The sequence below is a fragment of the Octopus sinensis genome, linkage group LG20 (assembly GCF_006345805.1).
Source record: "Octopus sinensis linkage group LG20, ASM634580v1, whole genome shotgun sequence".
In the NCBI taxonomy this organism is placed as follows: domain Eukaryota; kingdom Metazoa; phylum Mollusca; class Cephalopoda; order Octopoda; family Octopodidae; genus Octopus; species Octopus sinensis.
The window spans coordinates 242,162-269,661 of NC_043016.1; the positions used below are offsets into that span (position 1 = coordinate 242,162).

The 27,500-nt window shown below is 35.8% G+C and overlaps 1 protein-coding gene across 1 annotated transcript in view; it reads left to right on the plus strand.

Moving 5' to 3' along the window:
* Window positions 1-8,659: 8,659 nt before the first annotated feature.
* The window catches only part of LOC115222558 (steroid hormone receptor ERR1-like), a 165,527-nt gene continuing 146,686 nt past the window's right edge, over window positions 8,660-27,500 (plus strand). The window contains exon 1 of the mRNA XM_029792831.2: window positions 8,660-9,049. Within this exon, the coding sequence (XP_029648691.1) occupies window positions 8,704-9,049 (346 nt within the window). The 5' untranslated portion in view covers window positions 8,660-8,703. The remainder of the gene's footprint in view (window positions 9,050-27,500) is intronic.

Genomic DNA, 27,500 nt, shown 5'->3' on the forward strand with positions numbered 1-27,500 from the left:
TAGTGGCTAGTGATCTATCATGGCAAATATATATATATATATGTGTGCGTGTGTGTATACATACACATACACATTGGTAAGTTGTCATTCAAAGATTTGGTTGTTGGGTTGTTGTTTCTTGTATGCTGAACGACCACATAGCTTCTCAGTACTTCATTGGTTTGATACCGAGAGGATGAATAGATAAATATGTAGTTGTAAGTTCTGGGCTGTGCATGTGTGTGTATGTTGATGATTTTAAAAAGACTGGATATTGTTGGTGCAGTCGTGACTACATGGTATGATGTTTGCCTTCCTGATCACATGGTTTTTGACTTCAGTCCCACTGTGTGACACTTTGGGGCAACCATCTTCTGCTGTAGCCCCGGGCCGACTAAAGCCACATGAGTGGACATGATGTAAGGATTCAGTAAATAAAAATGAAGCTTTCTTGTGTTTGTAGGATTCTGTAAATATGTAAGTATAAAATCCAATTTAAACTATAGATCTGATTCCAGAGTTGGTTCCTGGTGTGGGTGTGTGTCGGCATCATCATCATCATCGTTAAATGTCCGTTTTCCATGCTAGCATGGGTTGGACGATTTGACTGAGGGCTGGCAAACCAGATGGCTGCACTAGGTCCCAATCTTGATCTGGCAGAGTTTCTACAGCTGGATGCCCTTCCTAACGCCAACCACTCCGAGAGTGTAGTGGGTGCTTTTTACGTGCCACTGACACAGGGCCAGTCAGGCGGTACTGGCAACGATCTCGCTCGAATCTTTTACACATGCTACCGGCACAGGTGCCAGTAAGGCGACGTTGGTAACGATCACGCTCAAATGGTACCTTTTATGTGCCACCGGCATGGAAGCCAGTTGGCTGCTCTGGCAACGATCATGCTTGGATAGTGCTCTTATACACACACCTATGTACATATAAATGCTGTGTATGTGTTTGTGTTTTGTCTGAATATTATTTGGTCTGAATTGTAAACATTCAAGATACAAATGAGATGATGCTGGTAATGATAACAGTGGTGGTGATGATGGCTGTTCATTCTATTTGAGATACACTCATACAAAGCTACATACTTATATATATAAGTATACATACATACAAAGCTACATACATACATATATACATACATCTTTATATATATATAATACAAATAAGAAAATGGAGAAACAAATTTAGTTTGTTCATCAACTTTCGGATATTAGAATGTTGGATTATTTATTCATTTAACAAAATGAGAACCTCAATAGCATACATATATATTTTATAATTCAATACATATAAGATAAGAATACAAATTATAAAAGTCTGAATATACATTAATGAAATCATTAAAATCACTTCTTACAGCTGTTTCAGCCTGTGGCTAAAAGTATATATATATATATATATATCCTTTTACCATTTAAATTAGCCATATCTGGTCCAGATATTTTGTGTTAAATTGAGACTGGCCAGATCTGGCCTCTTACACGTGCCCTACTATGTCATTCTAAAAAGAAACAATCACACCATTGAAATGTCAAAGCTACAAGATAATGAATGATTAATTCAAATCAATATCAATGAAAAAGTATTTATTACATTTGACGAAGTAATCTGAATGCTAAATGGTTATGCATAAACACACATATACCTACCTATCCCTTCAGCGTTTAACCTGTCCATACCTGTCCCAAATATTATACCTGTTTTATGTCGAAACTGGCCAGAGCTGGTCTTTTATACTGCCCTTACAATGTCATTCTAAAAGATAAACAATCATATTCTTGAAATCTCGAAGCGATGAGATAACACATGATTAATTCAAGACAATGTGAATAAACATTACATTTAATAGAATAAGTTGAATGATAAAGAGTTAAGATATCTGGAAACTGGTTCATTCAATTAACCCTTTTGTTACCATATTTCTGTTGAGATGCTCTGAGTTTCTTTCAATTAATTTTAAATATAACAAAGAATTTAGTAAAATAACTTGGTTATCATTCAGCTAGTGTTAGGAACATAAATTGTGACTAAGGTCTGGTGGAAAACAAGGTATTTGTACTTAGAGCCAGAACCGGTTTCAGCCAGGTTGGTATCAAAAGGGTTAAATTAATCATTTGTTAACCCTTTTCTTACCATATTTCTGTTGAGATGCTCTGAGTTTCTTTCAATTATTTTAAATATAACAAAGAATTTAGTAAAATAACTTGTTTATCATTAAGCTGGTGTTAGGTACATAAATTGTGACTAAAATTTGGTAGAAGATTTTAATTCAAAACTTATGAAAACAAGGTATTTGTACCCAGAACCAGAGCTGTTTTCAGCTGGTTTGGTAACAAAAGGGTTAAGCTAAAACAAGATGTGTTGAAAAACTGTCTTTTGAATAAACAAGATACCATTATTGTGCATGCTTTCATCCTGCCTGCTTATTCCTTTGACAATTCCATGTATTTTATTCTGTTTGCCAACAAAGATGATAGGGACATGATATTGTATTTAAAAATAGCTTCCACAATAATTTTTAGAAGCACCACATTTCACAGTACTATTTTTGTTTGTGTCTACATATGCTGTCATATGGAAACTGATACAAAATACACTATCATACACATACACTCACCGACAAGCGGTCAACAAATATACAGACAATAATCACATTAATCAGAATTTCCATTGTACATCATCTAACCATTTATATTGCATCGTATGCAAAACTTTGCGGCACCCATTGCATTGGAGAAATAGCCTGATGTACTGCCCATTACTTTTTGAGAGCGTATTTGAAATAAACAACATATGCTAAGACAACCTGTCACCACCCACATCAATTCTACGTGCCAACCGATCACTCACTTATCAGTGTGCAGCATTGCTGCACACCATGGATTCACATTCTCAAGGAAACAGAGGGAACAACGCTTTATATTCAAACTTGGCACGATGTCACTGGCAGGTTTAAATAAACATTTTTGTTTACTTCCTTCTACTCTTGTAAATCCTCTTACTTCATTAAATCGTTTCTTATTCTTTGACTCCCCTCCATTACTCTTACTTCTTTCCATTTCTCTTTCCTTTCTCCTTGCTACACTGCTTCTCCTACCATTTCTTGTACCTGTATGAAGCTCACATGACCCTGCGTTCCTCATCGGCTGCAGCCACTTTTTCTTTTTTTAAACTTAGTTTCGACATAAAACAGGTATAATATTTGGGACAGGTATGGACAGGTTAAACGCTGAAGGGATAGGTATATGTGTTTATGCATAACTATTTAGCATTCAGATTACTTAGTCAAATGTAATAAATACTTTTAACTTAGAGGAAGTAAAACTCTACTGCTTCTCATTTATTTCTCTTTTTCCAACTTCTTCCTGAAGAAAGACACTCCGAAACACTGGATTTTCCCCTCCTCATAGCAAGTCCACTGTCAATTTTTTTATCACTTTATTTGGAGTCTGATAAAATATGTCAACAGCTGTAAGAGCCTGATAAACTCATATATACAATCAGGAAAACAAACACACACAAACATACATACACACACAACGGCAACATCACATGCAACACACAACATATACACACACCACACTACAGGACACACACACACCACAGGCACACTCACATGCAACACACACATACACACCACACACACTACAGGACACACACACACACCACAGGCACACTCACATGCAACACACACATACACACCACACACACACACACCACAGGGCACACGCAGTTCAACAAAACAAGACCGATAGAGAAAATTCCAAGTTTAAAATAAGTAGTGGGACAGATTTGTTCGACTGAATCTTTCAAGGCACTACCCCAGCATGGCCACAGTTGAATGACTGAAACAGATAAAAGATTAAAGATACACATGCACATTATGCTATTCGTATTGTGACTAAACCTGTAGCATGAACATGATTATAAAGAATCATTGATGTTAAATCTAATTCTTATAGATTTGTTAATAGCTGATACCAATCAGCTTGTTCGTAATCAATACATTCTTAATTATATATATTCTTAATTATATATGCTGTAAATACATTTTCTGCTAATGAAAAACAAACTAAAAATGAGAAAGAAGTAAAAATTGTTGATAGCCTTTATCCTTCACTTTCTTGTTTTAGTCACTTGCCTGCGGCCATGCTAGTGCAACACCTTGAAGGATTTTTGTCAAACAAATTGACTCCAGTACTTATTTTCAAAGCTTGATACTTATTCTATCAGTGTCTCATGCTGAGCCACTAAGTTATAAGGACATAAACAAACCAAGATTGTCTTTAGGTCTGCAGTGACCATAGTTGGGAACAGGTAACTGAAAACGAATGATCTCCATTGAAGTAGCATTGTATCCTTTTCCTTTCCGAAAGATCTATGCAGTGGCATCCAGTTTGGCGGTTGATATAGCTTTTGATCCCAAAGCTGAGAGCTAGACCTTTGTGGACCTTCCATATACAATTGACTGCATGTCTTTCACATCTTCTGTCTAGGGAATAGAGGCACAGTTCTATTAAGCTTCTCCCAGTTGCACATCTGTTGTACTGAGGCTTTCTTCTTTGTGTAGTGACCTTAGATTGCCTTGAGTCCTGCTGTTAGCTTGACCCCTATAACCTCAAAATAACCACAGTTTAGAGAATAGTTTAGGCAACTGAGAACAAATCTTCTCCATAAAAGTAGGATGATATACTTTTTCCTTCTCTTGGAACTCTGCTGTGGTGTCCAGTTTGGTGGTTGGTATAGCTTTCAGTTCCAAAGTTGGGAGGCAGACAAATATTCCCCATTGTAGTAGCATCATATCCAATTCCCTTGTTCAGAATGCTCTCAGAATCCAACCAGCCACTCATCTGCATAGTGTTGCAATCTTGATGATATGCACATGGAATGATGCACCATTGCTCCTGTAGTTTCCCAGGTCACGCACCAATGTTTACAATTTTTTTTATTAATTTGTTGTTTCTAATTTTTGGTCTTTTTTTTTAAAAATTCTCTTTTGTATTATATATATTTATTTTTAACAAAAATACTCACATCAGATATATCTCATTAACTGATTAAATTCAGATCGATATAAACAAACCAATTCTCATCTGCCGACTTAGACACAAGTCTTTATTATAAAATTACCAAATTGAATTCATATTAAAAAAAAAAAACATTTAAGGGGCCTTTGTTGTTTTTATTTTGTTTGTTTTCTTTACAAAGCTGCTTTAGAACAATTTGAAATCATCATCATCATCATCATCATTTTTATTATTGAGTGAGAGAATGGCACATACCATCAAAGTGATACTGGGGTACAAATATATGAAACCCAATATACCCATCATGGCTACCTGTCTGATAAGGGTACATCAGGCACATGCATCAAAGCTGTATGTGCATGACATACTGACCTCATATCAAGATAAACAGTGCATGACCTTGCAGGTGGGAGTCAGCTGGAATTTTCTTCAGGTCAAGTAGCCCATTCCACTCAAAAGGTCCCCAAATAAAAGTTGTTCAAAGATGATAAATGAAACACCTGTATTTCCAGAAGCAGATTATTCAAACTTCAAAGAATCCCTCTCAACACATGACTATTATGCTCTCCGACTACTTCTGCTCATAAGCAGAGGTGCACATATCGTCGGCCATCAAGGGACATGATCAGTTGGTTAAGGTCAAACAGCTGACAAGTAAATCTGTGGTATTAAGCAGAATATTTGCTGTAGCCCATCTTTTGCACCAACACAGGTGGTCGCAGGGGCGAGAGCGAACACCCTTGCAGCTTTTTAATAAGGGAATCTGAAGAAAGAAATGCTGTTTGATTGAGAGAACAATTTCCCAGAGCAGCACTACAGAAAAAAAAGGGCCACAAAAGGAAGGGAGTTTTGTGTATTTAGAATATGATCTTGTTTATTATATATTGGCTCACTTATTTTATACAAGCTGGCCAAAATAAACTAGTAAACAAGGTAACACCAAGAAAATTCAAACTAAATATCTGTTAATATTTATTTCAGATAAAAAAAATAACAAAAAGCAATCATCATCATTATCATCATCATCATCATCATCGTTTAACGTCTGTTTTCCATGCTAGCATGGGTTGGACGGTTTGACCGGGGTCTGGGAAGCCAGGAGGCTGCACCAGGCCCAGTCTGATCTGGCAGTGTTTCTACAGCTGGATGCCCTTCCTAACGCCAACCACTTCGTGAGTGTAGTGGGTGCTTTTTATGTGCCACTGGCACAGGTACCAGGCGAGGCTGGCAACGGCCACGATCGGTTGTTGCTTTTTACGTGCCACCAGCACAGAGGCCAGTCGAGGCGGCGCTGGCAACGGCCACATTTGGATGGGTCTTTTACATGCCACCAGCACTGGTATCACAACTACAATTTCCATTGATTTTTTTTATCGATTTTGATAAAAAATCAATATGAATAAGTAAAGGGGTTGCTGTGTGGTAAGAAATTGGCTTCCTAACCACAAGGTTCCATGTTCAATCCCACTGTGTGGTACCTTGGGCAAGTGTATTCTATAGCCCTGGGCTGACTAAAGCCTTGTGAGTGAATCTGGTTGACAGAAACTGAAAGAAGCCTGTTGTTTGTGTTTGTTTACCACCACCATTTGACATCTGGTGTTGGTGTGTTTACATCCATGAAACTTAGTAGTTAGGCAAAAGCTACCATTACAATAAAAAAAAAAAGGGAACATATTGGGGTTGATTTGTGTAACTAAACCTTTCAAAGCAGTGCCTCAGTATGGCTGCTGTCCAATGACTGAAACTAGTAAAAGATAAAAGATGGAATAACTAAATATATGTGTGTTGATGATGGATCCTCTGTTAATAACAAGCACTAGTATTCTGTTTTATAGTCATTTGACTTAATTATTCATTAAATCAATGAGTGATTAACTGAGTAATTCCACATGTGCATCCTCAGGTGTGTGCATACTGTAGTCACCTGACTATTCCTCGCTGATTTATCCATAAGTTTCTGGTGCAGTCAGTATAAAATGATGCGTGTGACTGAATGCTTATCAATGACATCAATAGAAAGCCCCTTACTCCTCTACCCCTACACATGGTGGAAATCAATTCTTGATTGAATAAGACCGTTTCCTTGACCCACTTCACTCAAAGAAACATGACATTTGGTCACCCCATCGATGATGATGTCTCATATGGTCCCCGAGGCCTACTGGTCATTTTACACCAATGACAAATTAGCCTTCCAGCAACTGGCTATCTTAGTGTTGTTGAGACCTACAGTGCTGAGTGAGTCCACTGGATGACCCCTACCCCACACACACACACTCTGCTGCTCAAGGTGCATGAGAGATCATGCCAAATGTCATATGGGTTGATGAAGATTCCTCCTTGGCTGTGCATATGGTTGAATAGGTTGCTTTTGAGAAGCAGTTATGTCCACACTGGTCACATGAAAGAGACTCTTCCATGCCCCTCTCAGGAAGAGGATTCATATCCTGCATATATCTACCTGCGATTTTCAACTCAGTGTGTGCAACCATATTCTTTTTGAATTCTTTTACATCAGTAGCAACCAAATTCCTAGTTGACCTTGGTGGAATTTGAACTCAGAACATAAAGACGGAAGAAATGTCATGAAGCATTTTGCCCAGCATGCTAATGATTTGGCCAACTTGACACCTTAATGATAATAATAATGATTTCAAATTTTGGTGCAATGCCAGCAATTTTAGGGGAGTGGTGTATCAATTACATCAACCCCAGTGCTCAACTAGTATTTAATTTATCAACCCCGAAAGGATGAAAAGCAAAGTTGACCCCCAGAGGAGTTTGAACTTGGAATGTAATAATAATAATAATAATAATAAACAAATAATAATAATAATAATAATAATAATAATAAAAATTAGTAAATATAAAGACTTGCTAATAGAAATTGAAAAAATGTGGCATCTCAAGGCGACTACAGTACCAGTGATTGTAGGATCTCTAGGAATGATAAAAAAAAGGTACTGAAACCTATTTGAAAATGATTCCAGGCTTACCATCCCTACAGGAAGTGCAAAAAATCGTATTAACTGGAACGGCTCATGTACTGAGAAGAGCATTATCGCTATGAAAACAGCATCCATCCAAGAATTTATTTATTAATTTTTAAATACATATTTATCTGTGAATTTGCGGTGTAATCTGGGAATGCATACAATGAGCTTCTCTGCCTAGGTGTATGGAAAACACTCGGCGAGAAACGAAGAAAATTTGAAGAAGGAAGGAAAAAACATAATAATGCTAATATAATATAATAATAATAATAAGTCTTTCTACTATAGGCACAAGGACTGAAATTTTAGGGAAATCAAGAGCAAGTAGATTTCATTGACTTCAGTTTACAACTGTTACTTATTTCATTGTCCTTGAAAGAATGAGAGGCAAGGTGGGCCTCAGTGGAATTTGAACTCTGAATGTAATCATTTTGTCTGGCACGGTGACAATTCTTCCAGTTTATTACCTTTTAATAATAATAGTAATAATCCTTTTTACTATAGGCACAAGACCTAAAATTTAACAAATTATAATACAAAAATAACAGCAAGAACATATTTTTCTGAAGAAAATACAAATAAAATGCAAATCATAATTTCTTTTTAAATAAGTTTCTCTCTCTTTTTTTTTTCATTTACATTTTTTCAGGTTTAAACTTAATTCACTGACATCAGTTGCTTTTCTGATTTGTTAAAGGATGGACCCAGATTCAGTTAAATGTGAACCGAATAGCCCTGTTAGTCATGGGCGATGCTCTGTCCAAGTTCTTGAAGATGGATTCGTAAGAGAAGTATTTTCAGATTACAGTGGTCATGATGACTATGGCTCAGATCGTTCATATCAGGGAGATAGTGGAGACAATATTTCTCCATGCAGTGCAGACATTAAACCTGAGTTTAGCTCAAATGTGATGATCTCAGATCAAGAAAATCCAGATGGATTTAAGAAAGTCTGTTTGGTTTGTGGTGATGTTGCCTCAGGATACCATTATGGTGTATCGTCTTGTGAAGCTTGCAAAGCATTTTTTAAAAGAACTATTCAAGGTAAATATATTTTCTAAATGTTTTTTTTTTTTTTTTGTGTGTGTGTGTGTTTGTCTCTTAGAAAATGATAATAATAAACTTTCCTAGTTTAGGCTCAGGGCCTGAAATTTTGGAGGAAATTTAGTCACATCGATCTCATTTTCAACTGGTATTTACCTGAAAAGATAAGTAAAGTCTACCTCAGTGAAATTTGAACTCAGAACATAAAGATGGGTGAAATGCCTAGAAGCATTTTGCCCATAGCATTTCAATTTTTGCATTCTCAGTTCAAATTCCACCAAGAGTGATTTTGCCCTTCATCCTTTCAGGTTTGATGAATTAAGTACCAGTTGACTGGGGTTGATGTAATCAACTAGCACTCCTGTTCCCAACATTTTGGTCCTTGAGCCTATAGCAGAAAAGAATAATAATAATTTAGAAAAATGTAAATTTAACAGTAGTTTAATATTTTTTGTTCCCTCATATTTTATTATTGAAAAGACGAAGTTGTTTTGTAGTGAATTTTGTAAAATTTTATTTTTATTTTAAACTGATGCAAAAATTTACCTTTTGAGTTTTCTAGTTTTACATGCTTTTATTTCTTTGTACCCTTTCCATAACCCTCCTGTGTGGTTAATTTCTTCTGGTTGCTGGGTTGATTCCATATCCCCACTCTTGCGTGTGCTCTTTTCCTTGTTGGCTCATTTAGTGCATGAAGAGTTTGACATAACTTCTCTCATCTGTACTTGATGCTGGGATGTTGGTTTATATGGTAGATGTGAAGTTCCTGTTCGAAGATATCCATATCATGTAGGTTTCTTAAGTCTTTTGGCTGAGCGCTGAAGAGCTGTGAGTATTTTAACACAAAATTACTGCAGTACCTGGCCCTCACACATCCATATTGTATAAGTTCCTTAATTCTTGTGGCAGAGCATTGACGTCCTGTGGGCCTTTGAAGTCCTAAGCTATTGCACTATATTGTACTACAGTTTACATGGAGTTGGCAGTATCTTTGGGACAGGTAATGATATCTGGTTTGGACATTTATTTCAAATGATTTCACTTTTAAAGAGATGACTAATTATAAATACAAGTTCAGATTGTCATTCATAAGTCAATCGCACAAAACACATTTAAAGTGAATTACCAACTGATATGCTGGAGTCATTTTTAAAATATGGACGCAGGAGTGGCTGTGTGGTAAGTAGCCCATATATATATATATCTATGTGTGTGTGTGTGTGTGTGTGTGTTTGTCTCCCCAACATCTCTTGACAACCGATGCTGGTGTGTTTACGTCCCCGTAACTTAGCAGTTCGGCAAAAGAGACAGATAGAATAAGTACTAGGCTTACAAAGAATAAGTCCTGGGGGTCGATTTGTTCGATTAAAATCGGTGCTCCAGCATGGCCACAGTCAAATGACTGAAATAAGTAAAAGAGTAAAAAGAGTATTTAGGTTCAAGACTACTTTAGGTCCAACCAGAGCTTTAATTTAGGTCTTTGTTATTCTGACCAAGAAGTAAATTTTTGCATCAGTTTGGAATGACCGGTTGCTATGGTAAGCAACTAATAATATGAAATTTGCAACAGATTTTTATTTTTATTTTCCATGTTTCAAAAGTCTTCATTAAAAAACTTATTTTCAAATGTTATTTATATACATACACATATATATGTGAATGTGTGTATATGTATACATTTAAACACGCACACACACGCGTGCATATATATCTATCTAATTATATATATGTATTTAAACACACACATACGTTTACATATATCTAATATATATGTACCTAAACATAAATAAATAACAACGAATGCAAATTGGTTCTTTCTTTAAATGGTATTTATACCATATAAATACACTTTTTTTGTTGATTAACAGAATTATTACATCATGCAAAAAAAAACCCTCAAAAATTGTTTTCTTGAAGTGAATATACATGAATTCAACATCTTAAAAAAATACATTTAATATATATATATATATATATTAAAACTCAGACACATCTGACATGTATATATGTAAACCTTCATACATACATAAAATGTACATTTTTTTAAACACATACACGTATATATCTGTGTATATAAATATATATATATATATATATATATATATATATATATATATAAACATAAATATATATGTATATTTATATACTTATAAAAGCACATATGTATGGATATAGGCAAGGCAGATACAATAAACTTATATATAGTATGCATAGATATACTATGTGTGTGATTATATATTCACATATATATGTTAATATATATATATGTGTGTGTGTGTTTCACCATGTATTTATATGTATGTGTGTATAAATATATATATATATATTTGTGTGATCGCACATATGCATATCTATGTGTGTGTGTCTGCCTGTACCTCTATATGTGTGTGTATAGATATATGTTTGGTGGATTGTGTGTGGTTGTGTGTGTGAGCATGTGTATGTGAATGAAGCGAAAGGAAGGAGCAGTTGTGCACTACATACTGCATGTTTCAAAAAGTCTATGGGATATGTATTACGTAACATTAAACCCGTTACATAATTTTAGCATACATCTTGTCATCAGGTATAATTACTTTCTCTTATGAAATCATTTGTCATTGTGAGTCACCCCAAAAAAATCAATATATATATATATATATAACATATATAAATAATGTGTGTGTGTGTATATATATGTGTATGTATATATGGAGGTGTCCACACATGCACACTAAGTTTTATTTAATTGCACCACCCTGGTGAGTAAAACTGTGATGCAGTTAACCAAATTTGCATTTTACATGTCATTTTTTAAACTATGTAGCCTACGTTTCACATGTATTGGTTTTATTGTCATTAAATAATACAAGAAGAAATAAAATTATTTTGCTAGTTGTTACATTATGTTTTGTTTTCTTAAAATTTGCATAAGTGTCACTCATGGAATTTCATATATCTATATATATATATATACACATATATAATGTGTGTATGTATGTCTAACTAGTAGACAAACAAACATCACAAATTGAACTACTACTTCATAGATTGAAGAACAGCCTTATTCAATTTTCGAGTCTTATTGGAATCTCATCAGAGGTGTTTACATCATTTCACCAGTCCCAGAGAAATAAGCAACAAATTTGTCCATATACTCAACAAATCCAGTAGCTTCAAAGGACTAGAATTACTGATTTGTATATCAGAAGTGTTTAACCCTTTAGCATTTAAAACAGCCAAATCTAACCAAAATATTCTACCTGTTTTAAGTTCAAACTGGCCATATCCAGCATCTCTTATCTACCCTACCATGTCATCCTAAAAATAAGCAGTCACATCAGTGAAATCTCAAGGCCACACGATAATGCTTGATTAGTTTAAAATAGTTTGAATAAATAACTATTAAATTCGACAGAACAATATGAATGCTGAAGGGTTAGCACATTTAATATTGTTGGCCTGTCAACATGGAATATATGTCTATGCATTATAATGGTATGATATAATATATATAAATAACAAACAAAGACAACAAAAGAATGAAAGAGACCTCAGTATTATGTAAATAGAAGAATTTATCTGTAAATGTAATATGTGACAATTATTCGGTAGCCATGATAAACTCCGAGTTGCGGATGCCGAGGTGGAAATCCACACCACCATCTCTTCATGGCCGGATAACTGAAGAGATGGTGGCGTCGATTTCCACCTCGGCATCCAAAACTCAGAGTTTTATCATGGCTACCGAATAATTGTCACATATTACATTTACAGATATATATATATACATACATACACACACAAGCAAAGTGGTGAGTTTTTATAAAACCTCATGGAAACGCATATGAGGGAAAAATAGAATAAAATATGACATTTCCAAAGAATGACATGGATGTGGAAGTTTTGTAAATTTCCATTTTTATATATTCCTGTATTTCAGGATGAAAAACTCCTTCAGGTAGCACAAAAATAGTTTTTTGAGTCAGTTCGTAATCAGCTCAGTCTGTCTTCTGACAGGAAATAATAGTTTGGAAGTTAATTTGACAGCTAAGTTTGGCATGTTTCTCTGTCAAGTTGAACAATCCTTTCATGGTTACAAACGGGGCCTGGTTGAGATGTAGTAGATAAAAGTGCCTGAAAATTTATTTAAAGCATTGTGATGTGTGAGCAAAATGGTGAATTTTAAAAACAGCCTTATGGAAATGTGAGGAGTAAAAATGAATAAAATGTAGCATTTCTGAGAAATAACAGGCAAAGATGAAGAAATGTCTAAATTTCCATTTTTGTATTCCAATATGTTTGGATAAAAAAAATCCTTTCTTCAAGTAGTGTTAGAGGAGTTCTCCAAATCTGCTCAATCTGTCTTGCGATAAAAAATTGTTTTCTGTATTGTTTTATAGCTTAGTAGTTCTATGTTAAGGCAGAAGCACACCATGTGTTGGTCAAGTGGCCAGTAAAATACTGCCTAATAGGATATCAAGGTTTAAAACTCACTATTTTGCTCACACACTGCAATGCTTCAAAGGAATTTCCATATCCTTTTATGTATATGACAAAGGAAAATAGGGATTAAATTTCTTTAAGCACTCTGTAGAAATCAAACATCAAATAAATTTGGTATATTAATCATGGAGTATATTTGAAAAACCATAAAGTATGAAGATGTTTTATCAACTATTTATTTAGCTTACATGTGTTTCAAATAATCTGGCACAACCCAAGCACTGCATGTTGTAATATGCATATTTAATTGGTCCTTCATTTGATTGACTAAATTGCCATAGAAGTTGATCAAATGTAGGATTGATTCAATATGTATTGTGCAGTGCTTACATTGTGCAAAACTATTCAATACATATAAGCTAAATAAATTGTTGTTAATGCATCTTCATTCTTCTTTTTTTTTTTTTTTTTCGTTTTTCTAATGTACCCTGTGATTAATACACTGAATTTAATTAGTGTTTAACCTCTGATTTACAAATTGTACCTGTTGCTGGAAATGAATAACATTGTGTCTGGGTGGAATACTATGGTAATAACCGGACAGTTAGCTACTTTCAATTTCTACAGTGTTTAAAGACGTATTCTCCTGGTTTTATTTAATCCCTATTTTCCTCACACACACACACACACACACACACACACACAGACACACACACACTCTCTCCCTCCCCCCTGTCTCTCTCACACACACACTCTTCACAAATAGCTCATACTTTAATTGTGATCAGCAACTGTTTCATTAAGGTAAATATCAATAAAAGTGTATGATTACATAATAGTGGTACCTAATTAATAATTTCAAATTAAATCGATTTATGCTACGTCACAATTCTATAATTATACATATTTAATTATACATATGTTTAACTTAATGAAACAGCTGTTGAGCCCATTTAAAGCATGAGTTATTTGAGAAAATTGTTCTTTTATTCTAAATATGTTACTTTGAAATATTGTTTTGGCCAATCACATAAATACATGCAAGGCAGTCCCATCCAGATTTACTGTAGTCAATTAACGACCTGATATTAATTGAGATCATAATTGTGTAGATTTCTTTGATGTTTATACCTCAGTTCTCCTCATCCCTCTCTATTTCATTCTCTTTCTGTGTGTGTGTGTGTATATATATATATATATATGTGTGTGTGTCTGTCTGTCTGTCTATATATATCCAGTATCAATATAAATTTCCCTTGAATACCTCTGTGTGTTTGAGTACGTACATATGGCATTCTTTATTTTTCCTTTTATGTTATATAATTTTATGTAATTTAAATTCATACAGCAGATATAAAAAATTTTTTTTTTAATAGATACCGTCTTTTATAGTTCTACTAAATTCATCCTGTCTTCTATTTACCGATTTGTACTTAATGGCATTGTAGATTAAATTACAATTCTTGAAAAGCTACGTACAACTACTAGCTATTGTTGATGTAGAACGATCATCTGATAAGCATGCCTTCTCTCGACTGTAACATGGACACTGGTCAATAAAACAGGAGCCAGTGGTCTTGAATTTACTGCTATAAATCCTCCCATGTTATTCCAATGTAAACTAAATTTAGCAGAAGCATTCTGGCTTTGGAAAGAATAGCTTGGCACTTAATTCTGCTTTTTCTATAGCATTTAAGTTGATGAAATGAAGGATCAATTAAGCATGGACATTGTAGTGTGCACTACTTGCGTTGTGTGAAGCTATCTGAAATGCATGTTAGCTAAATAATTCATTGATAACGCATCTTCATTCTTTACATGTATGTATCATCATCATCGTTTAACGTCCGCTTTCCATGCTAGTATGGGTTGGACGGTTCAACTGGGGTCTGGGAAGCCAGGAGGTTGCACCAGGCCCAATCTGATTTGGCAATGTTTCTACTGCTGGATGCCCTTCCTAACGCCAGCCACTCCGGGAATGTAGTGGGTGCTTTTTACGTGCCAAAGGCACAGGTGCCAGACGAGGCAGGCAAACGGCCACGATCGGATGGTGCTTTTTACGTGTCACCGGCACGGAGGCCAGTCGGGGCGGTGCTGGCAACGGCCATGTTCGGATGGTTCTCTTACATGCCACCGGCACTGGTATCACAGCTACAATTTCCATTGATGCTGATCGATTTCGATTTTGATTTTGATTTTATATAGGTTATAATTTAAAACAAACAGTAAAAGGTTGCCATTATTGTACTTGGAGTATCGGATCTTGGAGCAAAGAGCTATGATACATTCTTGTCAGCTATTAATGGCAACCTTTTACTAGTTGTTCTAAATTATAGCATATATATATAATCCTCTACTTTTAATTTCGAGGTCTCATTCTGTTGTTACTTATTATTATTATTATTATTATTATTATTATTACTATTATTAATATTATTATTATTATTATTATTATTAAATCAAATCAAATCAAAACAAATCAAAATAGATGAACATCAATGGAATTTGTATCTTTGTGGTACCAGTGCCGGTGGCACGTGGCAGACAAGAAAACCATCCGAACGTGGCCGTAGCCAGTACCGCATCGACTGGCCTCCGTGCTGTGGGCACGTAACAAACACCATCCGATCGTGGCCGTTTGCCAGCCTCATCTGGCACCTGTGTCGGTGGCACATAAAAACAACATCCGAGCGTGGCCGTCTGCCAGCCTCGTCTGGCACCTGTGTCGGTGGCACATAAAAAAACACCATCCGAGCATGGCCGTTTGCCAGCCTCGTCTGGCACCTTTGTCGGTGGCACATAAAATCACCCACTACACTCTCGGAGTGGTTGGCGTTAGGAAGGGCATCCAGCTGTAGAAACACTGCCAGATCTGACTGGACTGGTGCAGCTTTCGGGCTCCCCAGACCCCAGTTGAACCGTCCAACCCATGCTAGCATGGAAAGCGGACGTTAAATGATGATGATGATGATGATGATGATGATGATCATCATCATCATCATCATTATATGATAATAATAAAAAAAAAATAATAATATGTATGTATATGCAAACTTCTTCCACAAAAATTACATTCTGTTGAGTAAAAGTTATTAGTTAGTTGATAACTTTAAAAAAAAATCTTTCTTTAATTATTTTGACTGTATCAAGTAACTGTTACAAAGTTTATGTATGTATATATACCACATGGTTCCGGGTTCAGTCCCTCTGCGTGGCACCTTGGGCAAGTGTCTTCTACTATAGCCTCGGGCCGACCAAAGCCTTGTGAGTGGATTTGGTAGACGGAAACTGAAAGAAGCCTGTCATATATATGTATATGTATATATGTGTATGTGTGTGTGTGTTTGTAGCCCCAACATCGTTTGACAACCGATGCTGGTGTGTTTACGTCCCCGTAACTTAGTGGTTCAGCAAAAGAGACTGATAGAATAAGTACTAGGCTTACAAAGAATAAGTTGTGGGGTCGATTTGCTCGACTAAAGGTGGTGCTCCAGCATGGCCGTAGTCAAATGACTGAAACAAGTAAAAGAGTAAAGAGTATATATATATATATATATATATATATATATATATATAGGTGCAAATGTGATTGTGTGGTAAGAAGCTTGCTTCCCAACCTTATACTTCCCAGTTCAGTCCTACTGTGTGCCACCTTGGGCAAGTGTGTTCTACTATAGCTCTGGGCCAGCCAAAGCCTTGTGAATGGATTAGGTAGATGGAAAGTGAAAGAAGCCCATCGTGTGTGTCTTTTTGCTTATGTTTGTTCCATATCACTGATTAACAACTGCCACACAGTTCTTTAAGTCCCTGTAACTTAGCATTTCAGCAAAAAGGGACGGATAGAATAAGTACTGGGGTTGATTTGTTTGAATTTGAATGTAACCCTTGAAGGTGGTGCCCAACATAGTCACAGTCAAATAACTGAAATATGTAAAAGATAAAAAAGAAAAGAATAAAAGAATATCTGTCAAATTGTTTGTGTTTTATTTCTGTTATGCTCTTCTTCCATGATAATATATGTACACACACACAGTGTATAGAAGGGTTATAATGCAAATTGTGTTACCATGAAGCACATCATATATGTTCCAGTAATCGAATGTATGTATGATGTTTTATTTTAATTGAGGCATTCGTACTAGTTGAAAATTCTGGTGAGTTGTATTTGCAAAGTAAGTATATATCAAAACAAAGACTGAAAAATTTGGTATTTTTTCAAATCCATGTTACATATGTTTCATGACTGGATAGCAGTTACAAGGTATATATACATGTAGAAAACATGTATTTCCTATTTGTAATTCTTCAAAGATTCAAAAGTAGTACATACATATGATTATATATCATCATCTTCATCATCATAATCATCATCATCATATAATGTCTGTTTTCCTGCTGGCATGGGTTGAATGTTTTGACTGAAGCTGGCCAGCCGTTGAGCTGTCCAAGCTCCAGTTGTCCGTCTTGGCATGGTTTCTATGGCTGAATGCCCTTCATAATGCTAACCACTTTACAGAGTGTGTTGAGTGCTTTTTATGTGCCACTGGACAGGTGCATTTTATGTGGCATTAGCATGAGTGCATTGTATGTGGCACCAGTACGACTGCATTTTATGTGACATTGGCATTTGATTTAGGGAGTCGGGGCATGGCCGTAAAGGACATGCCTGTATGTATGGATGGGCATGGCTTTACTTGACGTGTCTTCTCAAGTACAGCAAATTTCCACAAGTCCCAGTCTGTTGTCATCTTCTCAGTGAAGCCAAGCATCTGAAGATCCTTTCTCACCACTTCGTCCCACATCTTCCTGGGACTACCCCTTCCACTGGTTTCTTCCACAATTAGAAATCAGTACATTTTTCAGCAGCTGTCTTCATCTATACTCATCAAATGAGTAAAGCTGGCAGAAACGTTAGCACGCCGGGCGAACTGCGTAGCCGTATTTCGTCTGCCGTTATGTTCCGAGTTCAAATTCCGCCGAGGTCGACTTTGCCTTTCATCCTTTTGGGGTCGATAAATTAAGTACCAGTTATGCACTGGGGTTGATGTAATTGACTTAACCCGTTTGTCTTTTCTTGTTTGTCCCCTCTGTGTTTAGCTCCTTGTGGGTAGTAAAGAAATAGTATTTTGTCTGCCGTTACGTTCTGAGGTCGACTTTGCCTTTCATCCTTTCGGGGTCGATAAATTAAGTACCAGTTACACACTAGGGTCGATGTAATTAACTTAATCCGTTTGTCTGTCCTTGTATGTCCCTTCTGTGTTTAGCCCCTTGTGGATAGTAAAGAAATATATACTCATCAAATGACTATACCAGTGCAGTCTACTTTCTTGCACACAACCTTTGATGCCATCTTATATCCAGTTTTCATCTTAAATCATTTACACTCTGCCATATGTACACACTGAAATTACCCATCCTTTCAGTGCATGCTGGCTTCATTTCCTTCAAGCCTTCACGAGTTTTCTGTAGTGATAGCCTATGTTTCACTGCCATGTAGCATAGCTGTCTGTATACAGGTATCAAACAACCTACCCTTCACTCTGAGGGAGAGGCCATTAGTTGCCAACATAGGTAGTAACACTCTGACCTTTGACCAGCCTGTTCTTAGTCTAGCCACTATACTTTCAGAACTTCCTCTTTCACTGCTATCATGGTCACCTAGGTAGCAGAAAGTGTGTGTGTGTGTAAGTGTGTTTTGTAATTTGCCCCAAAAGAAAAGGTAAAAAAAAAAAGAAAAGACGTTTTCCATCTCATCTTTTGCTCATTTCTCTTAGAATTTACTAAATTTTTTCATTCCATATTTCATGTTAACTTTCAGTTCTTCACTTTTTAGGCATTTTCTTTTTCAGATTCATTTATTTTCCTTTGTTCATCAACAATGCATAAATAAAATTGATTGGTTCTATAGAATAGTTTCCATTCTGTTCTACAATTCATTGAACAAGCTATCAAAACAGCGCTGGGGATTGTAAACTTAAATTACTTTGTGGAATACATATTGAAAAATTAAAAGAAGAAAGAATAAAAGCTTTGTTTTCTGTTTCTTCATGACCTTATGTGATAAAAAAAAAAGTGTGTGTGTGAAAGAAAACAGTATATATGTATGTATATGTTTATAAATGTATAGGTGAAGGTGTTGCTGTGTGGTACAAAATTTGCTTTCCAACCACGTGGTTCCCGGGTTCATTCCTACCACATTCCACTCTATGGTGGCTTCTATAGTTTTGAGCCTTGTGATTGGATCTGGTTGACAGAATCTGAAAGAAGCTCATCTCTCACACACACACACACACACACACACACACACACACACACACACACACACACACACACACACACACACACACATACATATATACATATATACATATATACATACATACATACACACACACACACACACACACACACACACACACACACACACACACACACACACACACACACACACACATGTATGCCTTTTGACTTGTGTCTGTTCCCTTCCAGTGCTTAGCAACCAGTGTTGGTTTATTTATGTCTCTGTAACTTTATGGGCTGGTGAAAGGTACCAAATGGAATAAGTACCAGGTTTTAAATAAGTACTGGAGTTGATTCATTCAAATAAAACCCTTTTAAGGTGATGCCCTAGCATGGCCATAGTCCAATGACTGAAACAGGAAAAAGATAAAAGACATGTGTATATTTGTGTGTATGTATATGTGTTTATATATATATATGTGTGTGTGTGTGTATATATATATATATATCTATATATATATATATATGAAATACAAAATGGGACAAGAACACAAAACATCGAAATAGTTAGGCGATACAAAAAAAGGGACAACAAAACATCCAGATAGACAATACAAAGAAAACAGGGACGGGTCATTTGGAGTTTTCTTTCCTCAATCAAGTTCCAGATTATCTTTGCAATTTCAGCTGCTTATACTTGAGATTGCTCCAATCTGGCCAGCCCCAAGGAAAAACTAAGCTAAGAACATTAGATTCCTTAGAAGAAAGCAGCGAATGTATACGAAAACAAGCATCGAAAAAATGGAGAATGTTACACAAATACAAATAGCAGGACATAACAACAGGTGTCTTTTGACTAAGGATGAATTAAATTAAGCTGGCGTGTGTGGAAGTAAAGCCTTATGGCATGGATACAATATTTCACAGGCGGGAGGAATATAGATGTTGCACAGCCGGTGGCTGAACCAAGAAAGAAAGGTCAGGCTTGCACGAACACTGATCATGTGGGGAGAGAAGAGAGAGGTAGAGGCAGAGGGACAGAAGAAATAAGAAGGGGCAAGAAAAAATGACAGGGACACAGTGAAGTGAAGAGAGGAGGGAAAGTGAGCATGAAGAGAAGGCAAGGAAATGTGAGAGAGGGGGAATAAAAGAACAAAGCAAGCATGAAAGGGCTGATAGAAGGAAGGAAAGAATAAAAGAATAGTCATACAAGATTTAGATAAATATATACTTATATATATATATATTTCTTTACTGCAGACGAAATACCTATTTCTTTACTGCTCACAAGGTCTAAACATAGAGGGGACAAGTAAGGACAGACAAAGGGATTAAGTCGATTATATTGACTCCAGTGCGAAACTGGTACTTTATTTATCGACCCTGAAAGGATGAAAGGCAAAGTCGACCTTGGCGGAATTTGAACTCAGAATGTAACGACAGACGAAATACCGCTAAGCATTTTGCCTGGTGTGCTAACATGTCTGCTAGCTATATAAGAGACCAAAGTATACATATGCTGATACACATTTTCTTTATTTTATACCTGTATCAATCATTAGACTATGGCCATATGGGTACCACCTTGAAGGGATTAGTCAAATGAATAAACCCTAGTAGTTTTTAAAATTTTGTTTAATCCTGGTATTCTATCAATCAGTTTTTGCTGAATCAATAAGTTTGGTGGGGGGGGGGGACATAAGCAAACTGGCACCAGTTGTCAAGCGGTGGTGGGAGACAACAAACACACACACACACACACACACACACACACATACGTAAATATCTATATAAGTATATGTGCATGTATATAGATAAACATGCATGGTATATATGCTTGTGTATATATGGCCTGGCTATAGTAGAAGGCACATGGCATCTGGCATTGAATTTTGAATACTATGTGGTTGGGAAACAAACTTCTTAGCACACAGCCACATCTACACCTTTATATATATGTATGTATGTATTTGCATATGTATATATATATGTATGTATTTACATATATATGTATGTATTTACATATATGTATGTATTTACATATATATATGTATTTACATATATATATATGTATTTATATATTTACATTTATATATATTTGTATTTATATATTTACGTTTATATATATATATATGTGTATTTATATATTTACATTTATATATATATATATGTGTATTTATATATTTACATTTATATATATATATATATGTATTTATATATTTACTTATATATATGTATTTATATAGTTACATATGTATATATATGTATGTATATATTTATATAGTTACATATGTATATATATGTATGTATATATTTATATTTACATATATATATATGTATGTATATATTTATGCATATATATATGTGTATATTTGCACACACATCCTATGGAATGGTTTACCCAGTGAATTTTGTGCTTTTCTTCCATCACTCAAAGTCACTCACGTGTGGCAGTGCATATGTTGTTGACCTCATAATACAATTAAGACTTAAACAAGGTGTCAGCTGTAAACACCTGATCACATTTATTTTCACTGATGAGGTAATATGATAGCCAGGTAAATGAAAGGAAACAGTGTTTTACAGGTAAATTTAAAACTTTCAAACACTGTCATTTTACCCAGGTGCATAATAATATATCAGTAAGAGGTTCTTGACTTTTGACCTTTCTGCTAGAATTTTATACTGTGTGTGCACGTGCACGTGCACACACACACACATATAATATGTGTGCATATATATATATATATATATTGTGTGTGTATGTAGGCACAGGTATGGCTGTGTGGTAAGAAGTTTGCTTTCCAGTCACATGGTTCTGGGTTCAGTCCCACTGCATTGCACCTTTTACTGTTGCCTCTGGTTAACTAAAGCCTTGTCAGTGGATTTTGGTAGACAAAAACTGAAAGATGCCCATTGTATATATATGTACATATGTGTGTGTGTGTGTGTGTCTTTGTGTTTGCCTCACCACCACTTGACTACTGGTGTTGATGTATCTATGTCCCATAACTTAGCAGTTTGTGGCCTCACTGTTGCTGGTGCCAAGTAAAATGGTATCTAAGTTCACTCAGTAACATTGCTGGTGTTATGCATCTAATATAATCATGTATCTCCACTACTGTAAGACACCTATTTCCGTTCCCCAATCCATCATGTGGCACAAAACCACCTCTCTCAGTCGAGGGTTCTTTTCTTGTGAGTTACTTGGTGACCTCATTAATGTTGGTGCCATGTAAAAAAGCATTCAGTACACTCTTTTAAAATGGTTATTGTTCGGAAGGGCATCCACCTATAGAAACAGTGCCAAATCAGACAGTATTACTTGGCACAGTCTTCTGACTTGCCAGTTCCTTTCAAATCATCCAACCCATGCCAGCACGGAAAGAGAATGCTGAACAATGATGATGATGAGGATGATGATGACGATGATGATGATGATGATGATGTGTTTTGTGTGGAGTCGGAGCTGCAGTGTATATATCTTTTAAAAAAAGATTCTTCATTACTAATAGAAGCTTTTCGCACTTGGTTAATCACGGTGCCTAAATATAAATCCAGTGTTGAGTTAAAAGAGGCAACAGGGAAGCTTATTAGAAGGATGCTGCAGTTTAGCTTCCATTTTCGCTTTTGCTATTATTACTGTTTTTTTTTTATTATCTTACCTTTTTTTAAAACATTGTATTTTCTTTACCTTTTTTTTTTTATTTTCTTTCTTTGTTCTGAAATAAAGTTTCTCAGAAATTCTAGATTGTTGTTCTTAGTTAATGAGAACATTGATTCTTAGTTTGGGTTTTGGTGCAGGTGGGGGTTTTGTTTAACATTTGTATTACTACAACACTAACTACAACAACAACGAAATAATAATAATAATAATAATGATAATAATAATGGTAATAATAATAATATGAAGAAGAATGGTAATAATAATAATAATAATAGTTTTTCTAATATAAGCACAAGGCTTGACACCTTGGCTGAGGGGCTAGTTGATTACATTGACGCCAGTGCGCAACTGGTACTTATTTTATTGTCCCCAAGGGATAGAAGGCAAAGTCAGTCTTGGCGGAATTTAAACATAGAAGATAAAGTTGGATGATGTGTCACAAAACATTTTGTCTGTTGTGCTAACGAGTCTGCCAGCTTGCTTCCCTAATAATAATAATAATAATAATACAACTACTACTACTACTAATAATAATGTTAGTATTTTTAGTTGGTTGTACATGCATAAGAAAACTAGTCTTTTTTTTTTACACACAGGAATATATGTTGTGTGTCTGTGTGGTATGTATCTGCACGCATTCACACACACACATGTACGCGCACACACACACAGGTGCAGGCTGTGTGTGACTGTATGGTAAGAAGTTTGCTTCTCACCCACATGGTTTTCGGTTCAATCCTATTACACGGTACCTTGGGCAAGTGTCTTCTGAAGCCACAGGTTTATGAAAGCCTTGTAAATGGATGTGGTTGAGGGAGACCGAAAATAAGTCCATCAAAGGTATATATGTGTGTGTATGTGTGTGTGTGTTTATCTCTCACCACCTCTTGATAGATGGTGTTGGTCTGTTTACATTCCTGTAACTTAGCAGTTCAGCAAAAGAGACCAACAGGATAAGTATCAGGCTCTAAGAAAAAATGTACTAGGATCAGTCATTTCGACTAAAATGCTTCAAAGCAGTGCTCCAGTATGGACGCAGTCAATGACTGGTATAAGTAAATGAATCATAAATATGTGTGTGTGTATACATGTACACATACGTATGTGTAAACATGCACGCACACACGTGTGTGTATGTGCATGTATTTGTGTATATGTTTGTACAGATTAAGCATATATACATATAGGCGTAGGAGTAGCTGTGTGATAAGTAGCTTTCTTATGAACCATGTGGTTCCAGGTTTAGTCCCGCTGCATGGCACCTTGGGCAAGTGTCTTCTACTATAGCCTCAGGCCGTCCAAAGACTTGTAAGTGGATTTGGTAGATGGAAACTGAAAGAAGCCCGTCGTATATATGTATATATATATATATATATATATATATATATATATATATATATATATAGGTGTGTGTGTGTATATATTTGTGTGTCTGTCCCCCCAACATTGCTTGACAGCCGTTGCTGGTGGGCTTACACCCCCCGTAACTTAGCGGTTCAACAAAAGAGACTGATAGAATAAGTACTAGGCTTACAAAGAATATGTTCTGGGTATTGATTTGCTCGACTAAAGGTGGTGCTCCAGTATGACCTCAGTCAAATGACTGAAACCAGTAAAAGAGTATGAAACTTATTGGATTGTCACCATCATGATTTACTGTTCGATTTTTATGCTGGTATGAGTTAGATGACTTGACAGGAGCTGGCAAGTCGGAAGACTGTGTGCCAAGTTCTTGTGTCTTGCCTTGGCAATGTTTATATGGCTACTGGCTTACCCTTGCTGATGCCCCCACTTTACAGAATGAATGTAAAGGGACAGAAATAGATCAGTTACATGGAAAATACTTCTTTCTTCACGGCCACATCTATTTCATGTTTTTTTTTATATGATCATAAATTGAATAAATATTTATTTACTCGTAAGTTTGTCAGAAATTCACAAGTAAACAAAATCAAATAGGAAGTCCCTATTGGAAATTAAATGTAAATCACCAAATAATTTGAGAGATTTCAACAGCATTTATTGAAATTGTAAACCCTCTCAAGTCTGCCCCCCCCCCCAACACACAAACACACATTTACACATTTCTTCCCAGTATTACAACATCAATAATTCTGTTATTGTATGCTTTTACATTGTCACTGTGTCGTATTACAATGTAATTGGAAACGTGATAACGAAGGCTGTTGTAAATTGTCATTAATTAAAGAGAATGCTCCGCACCTTTACAGGAAATTAGAAATTAAGGATTGCTTTTAAAATTTTAGGTTGTTTCAGTTAAACCCAAGCGTGGCTGTGTGGTAAGTAGCTTGCTTCCCAGCCACATGGTTCTGGGTTCAGTCTCAGTATATGGCACTTCATCTAGTGTCTTCTACTGTAGCATTGAGCTGACCAAAGTCTTGTGAGTGGATTTGGCAGATGGAAACTGAAAGAAGCCTGTTGTATGTGCGTGTGTGTGTGTGTGTTTATCTCCTACCTTTGCTTGACAACCGGTGTTGGTGTATTTATGTCCCTGTAGCTTAGTAGTTCAGCAAAAGAAACTGATAGAATAAGTACCAGGCTTAAAAAAAAAAGTACTGGGATTGATTTGTAAGACTTAAAACCTTCAAGGTGGTGCTCCAGCAAGGCCACAGTCCAAGATAAAAGATAGCACAGTATATCTTTTCTGGCAGGGAATTGTTTGCATTTGGAAGAAGTAAAGAAACTATGGAAATAAGTAACTTCTTCATAACAGAACTGCTGCAGAATTTAATCTTAAAATCTTGATGATGACAAAATTTCTGAAACTGTCTTTGTTTCATCTGATTAGTTTAATAGCGCCAAACTGTACAAAACAGAAAGGTGGCGAGCTGGCAGAAACCTTAGCACGCCGGGCAAAATGCTTAGCGGTATTTCATCTGCTGTTATGTTCTGTGTTCAAATTCTGCTGAGGTCGACTTTGCCTTTCATCCTTTTGGCGTCGATAAATTAAGTACCAGTTACGCACTGGGGTCAATGTAATTGACTTAATCCGTTTGTATGTCCTTGTTTGTCCCCTCTGAGTTTAGCCCCTTGTGGGCAGTAAAGAAATAAAAACTGTACAAAACAGTTTTATGATTCATTTAACCTTGTAGTATTCAAATCAATCATATCTAGCTCAAATATTCTATTTGTTTTACATTCAAACTATCCTGATCCAGCCTTTCACACCTACCTTACAATGTCATTTCTAAAATTAAACTATCACATCATTGAAATCCCAAAGCTATTGAGACAATGCATGAGTTATTCAAAATAATGTGAAGATATAAAGATTACATTTGAAGAGTAGTCTGAATGCTGAAGGATTAAACTCTTGTGAAATTTAACTTTATCAAAGAGAAAGAAAAATAAACAAATGGAAAAGTTTAAGTATCTTGGGACAACATTAGTGAGTGATAGAGGGTAGGAAGCAAAATTGGATCTGGAATTGTAGGTACTGGTACAGTAGTGTGCCATTTCCAGCATTTGATCCTCAGAAGAGGAGAGGTTGGTAAATAAGCCAAACTTGTTATCTTCAACTCTGTTTTTGTGTCTCTTCTCACCTACGGTCATGAATGATATTTAATCCAGCCATATCAGGTCCAAATATTCTACCTGTTTTATGTTTAAACTGATCAGATCCTGCCTCTCACACCTACCCTACAATGTCATTCTAAAAATGAGCACACCATTGAAATCTCAAATTTATGAGATAATGCGTAATTAATTGAAAATAATGTGAATAAATAAGAATAACATTTGACAGAATAATCTGAATGCTAAAAGGTTAATGACTAAAAGAGTATGACTAAAAGGTAATGACTAACAGGGACTGAAAGATCTGTGAAATAACATTGCTTGATAGGGTTTGTAGGTTGGGGGGATCCGATAGTTCCTCAATGTCATGTCTATTTCTCCACATCGAGGGGTCACAAACCTTCTAATCAAAAGTCTGTAACGTTATTATGGACTTTTGATTAGAATGTCAGAGAAAGAATCACAAGACAAATTCTTCAAATTGAGCCAACCAGCAGGAGACTAATAGGTAGACCAAAAACGAAATTGTTGTAATAATATCTTTAGTCTTAACTTGGTCACACTTGGGAATCCAGCCAGAAA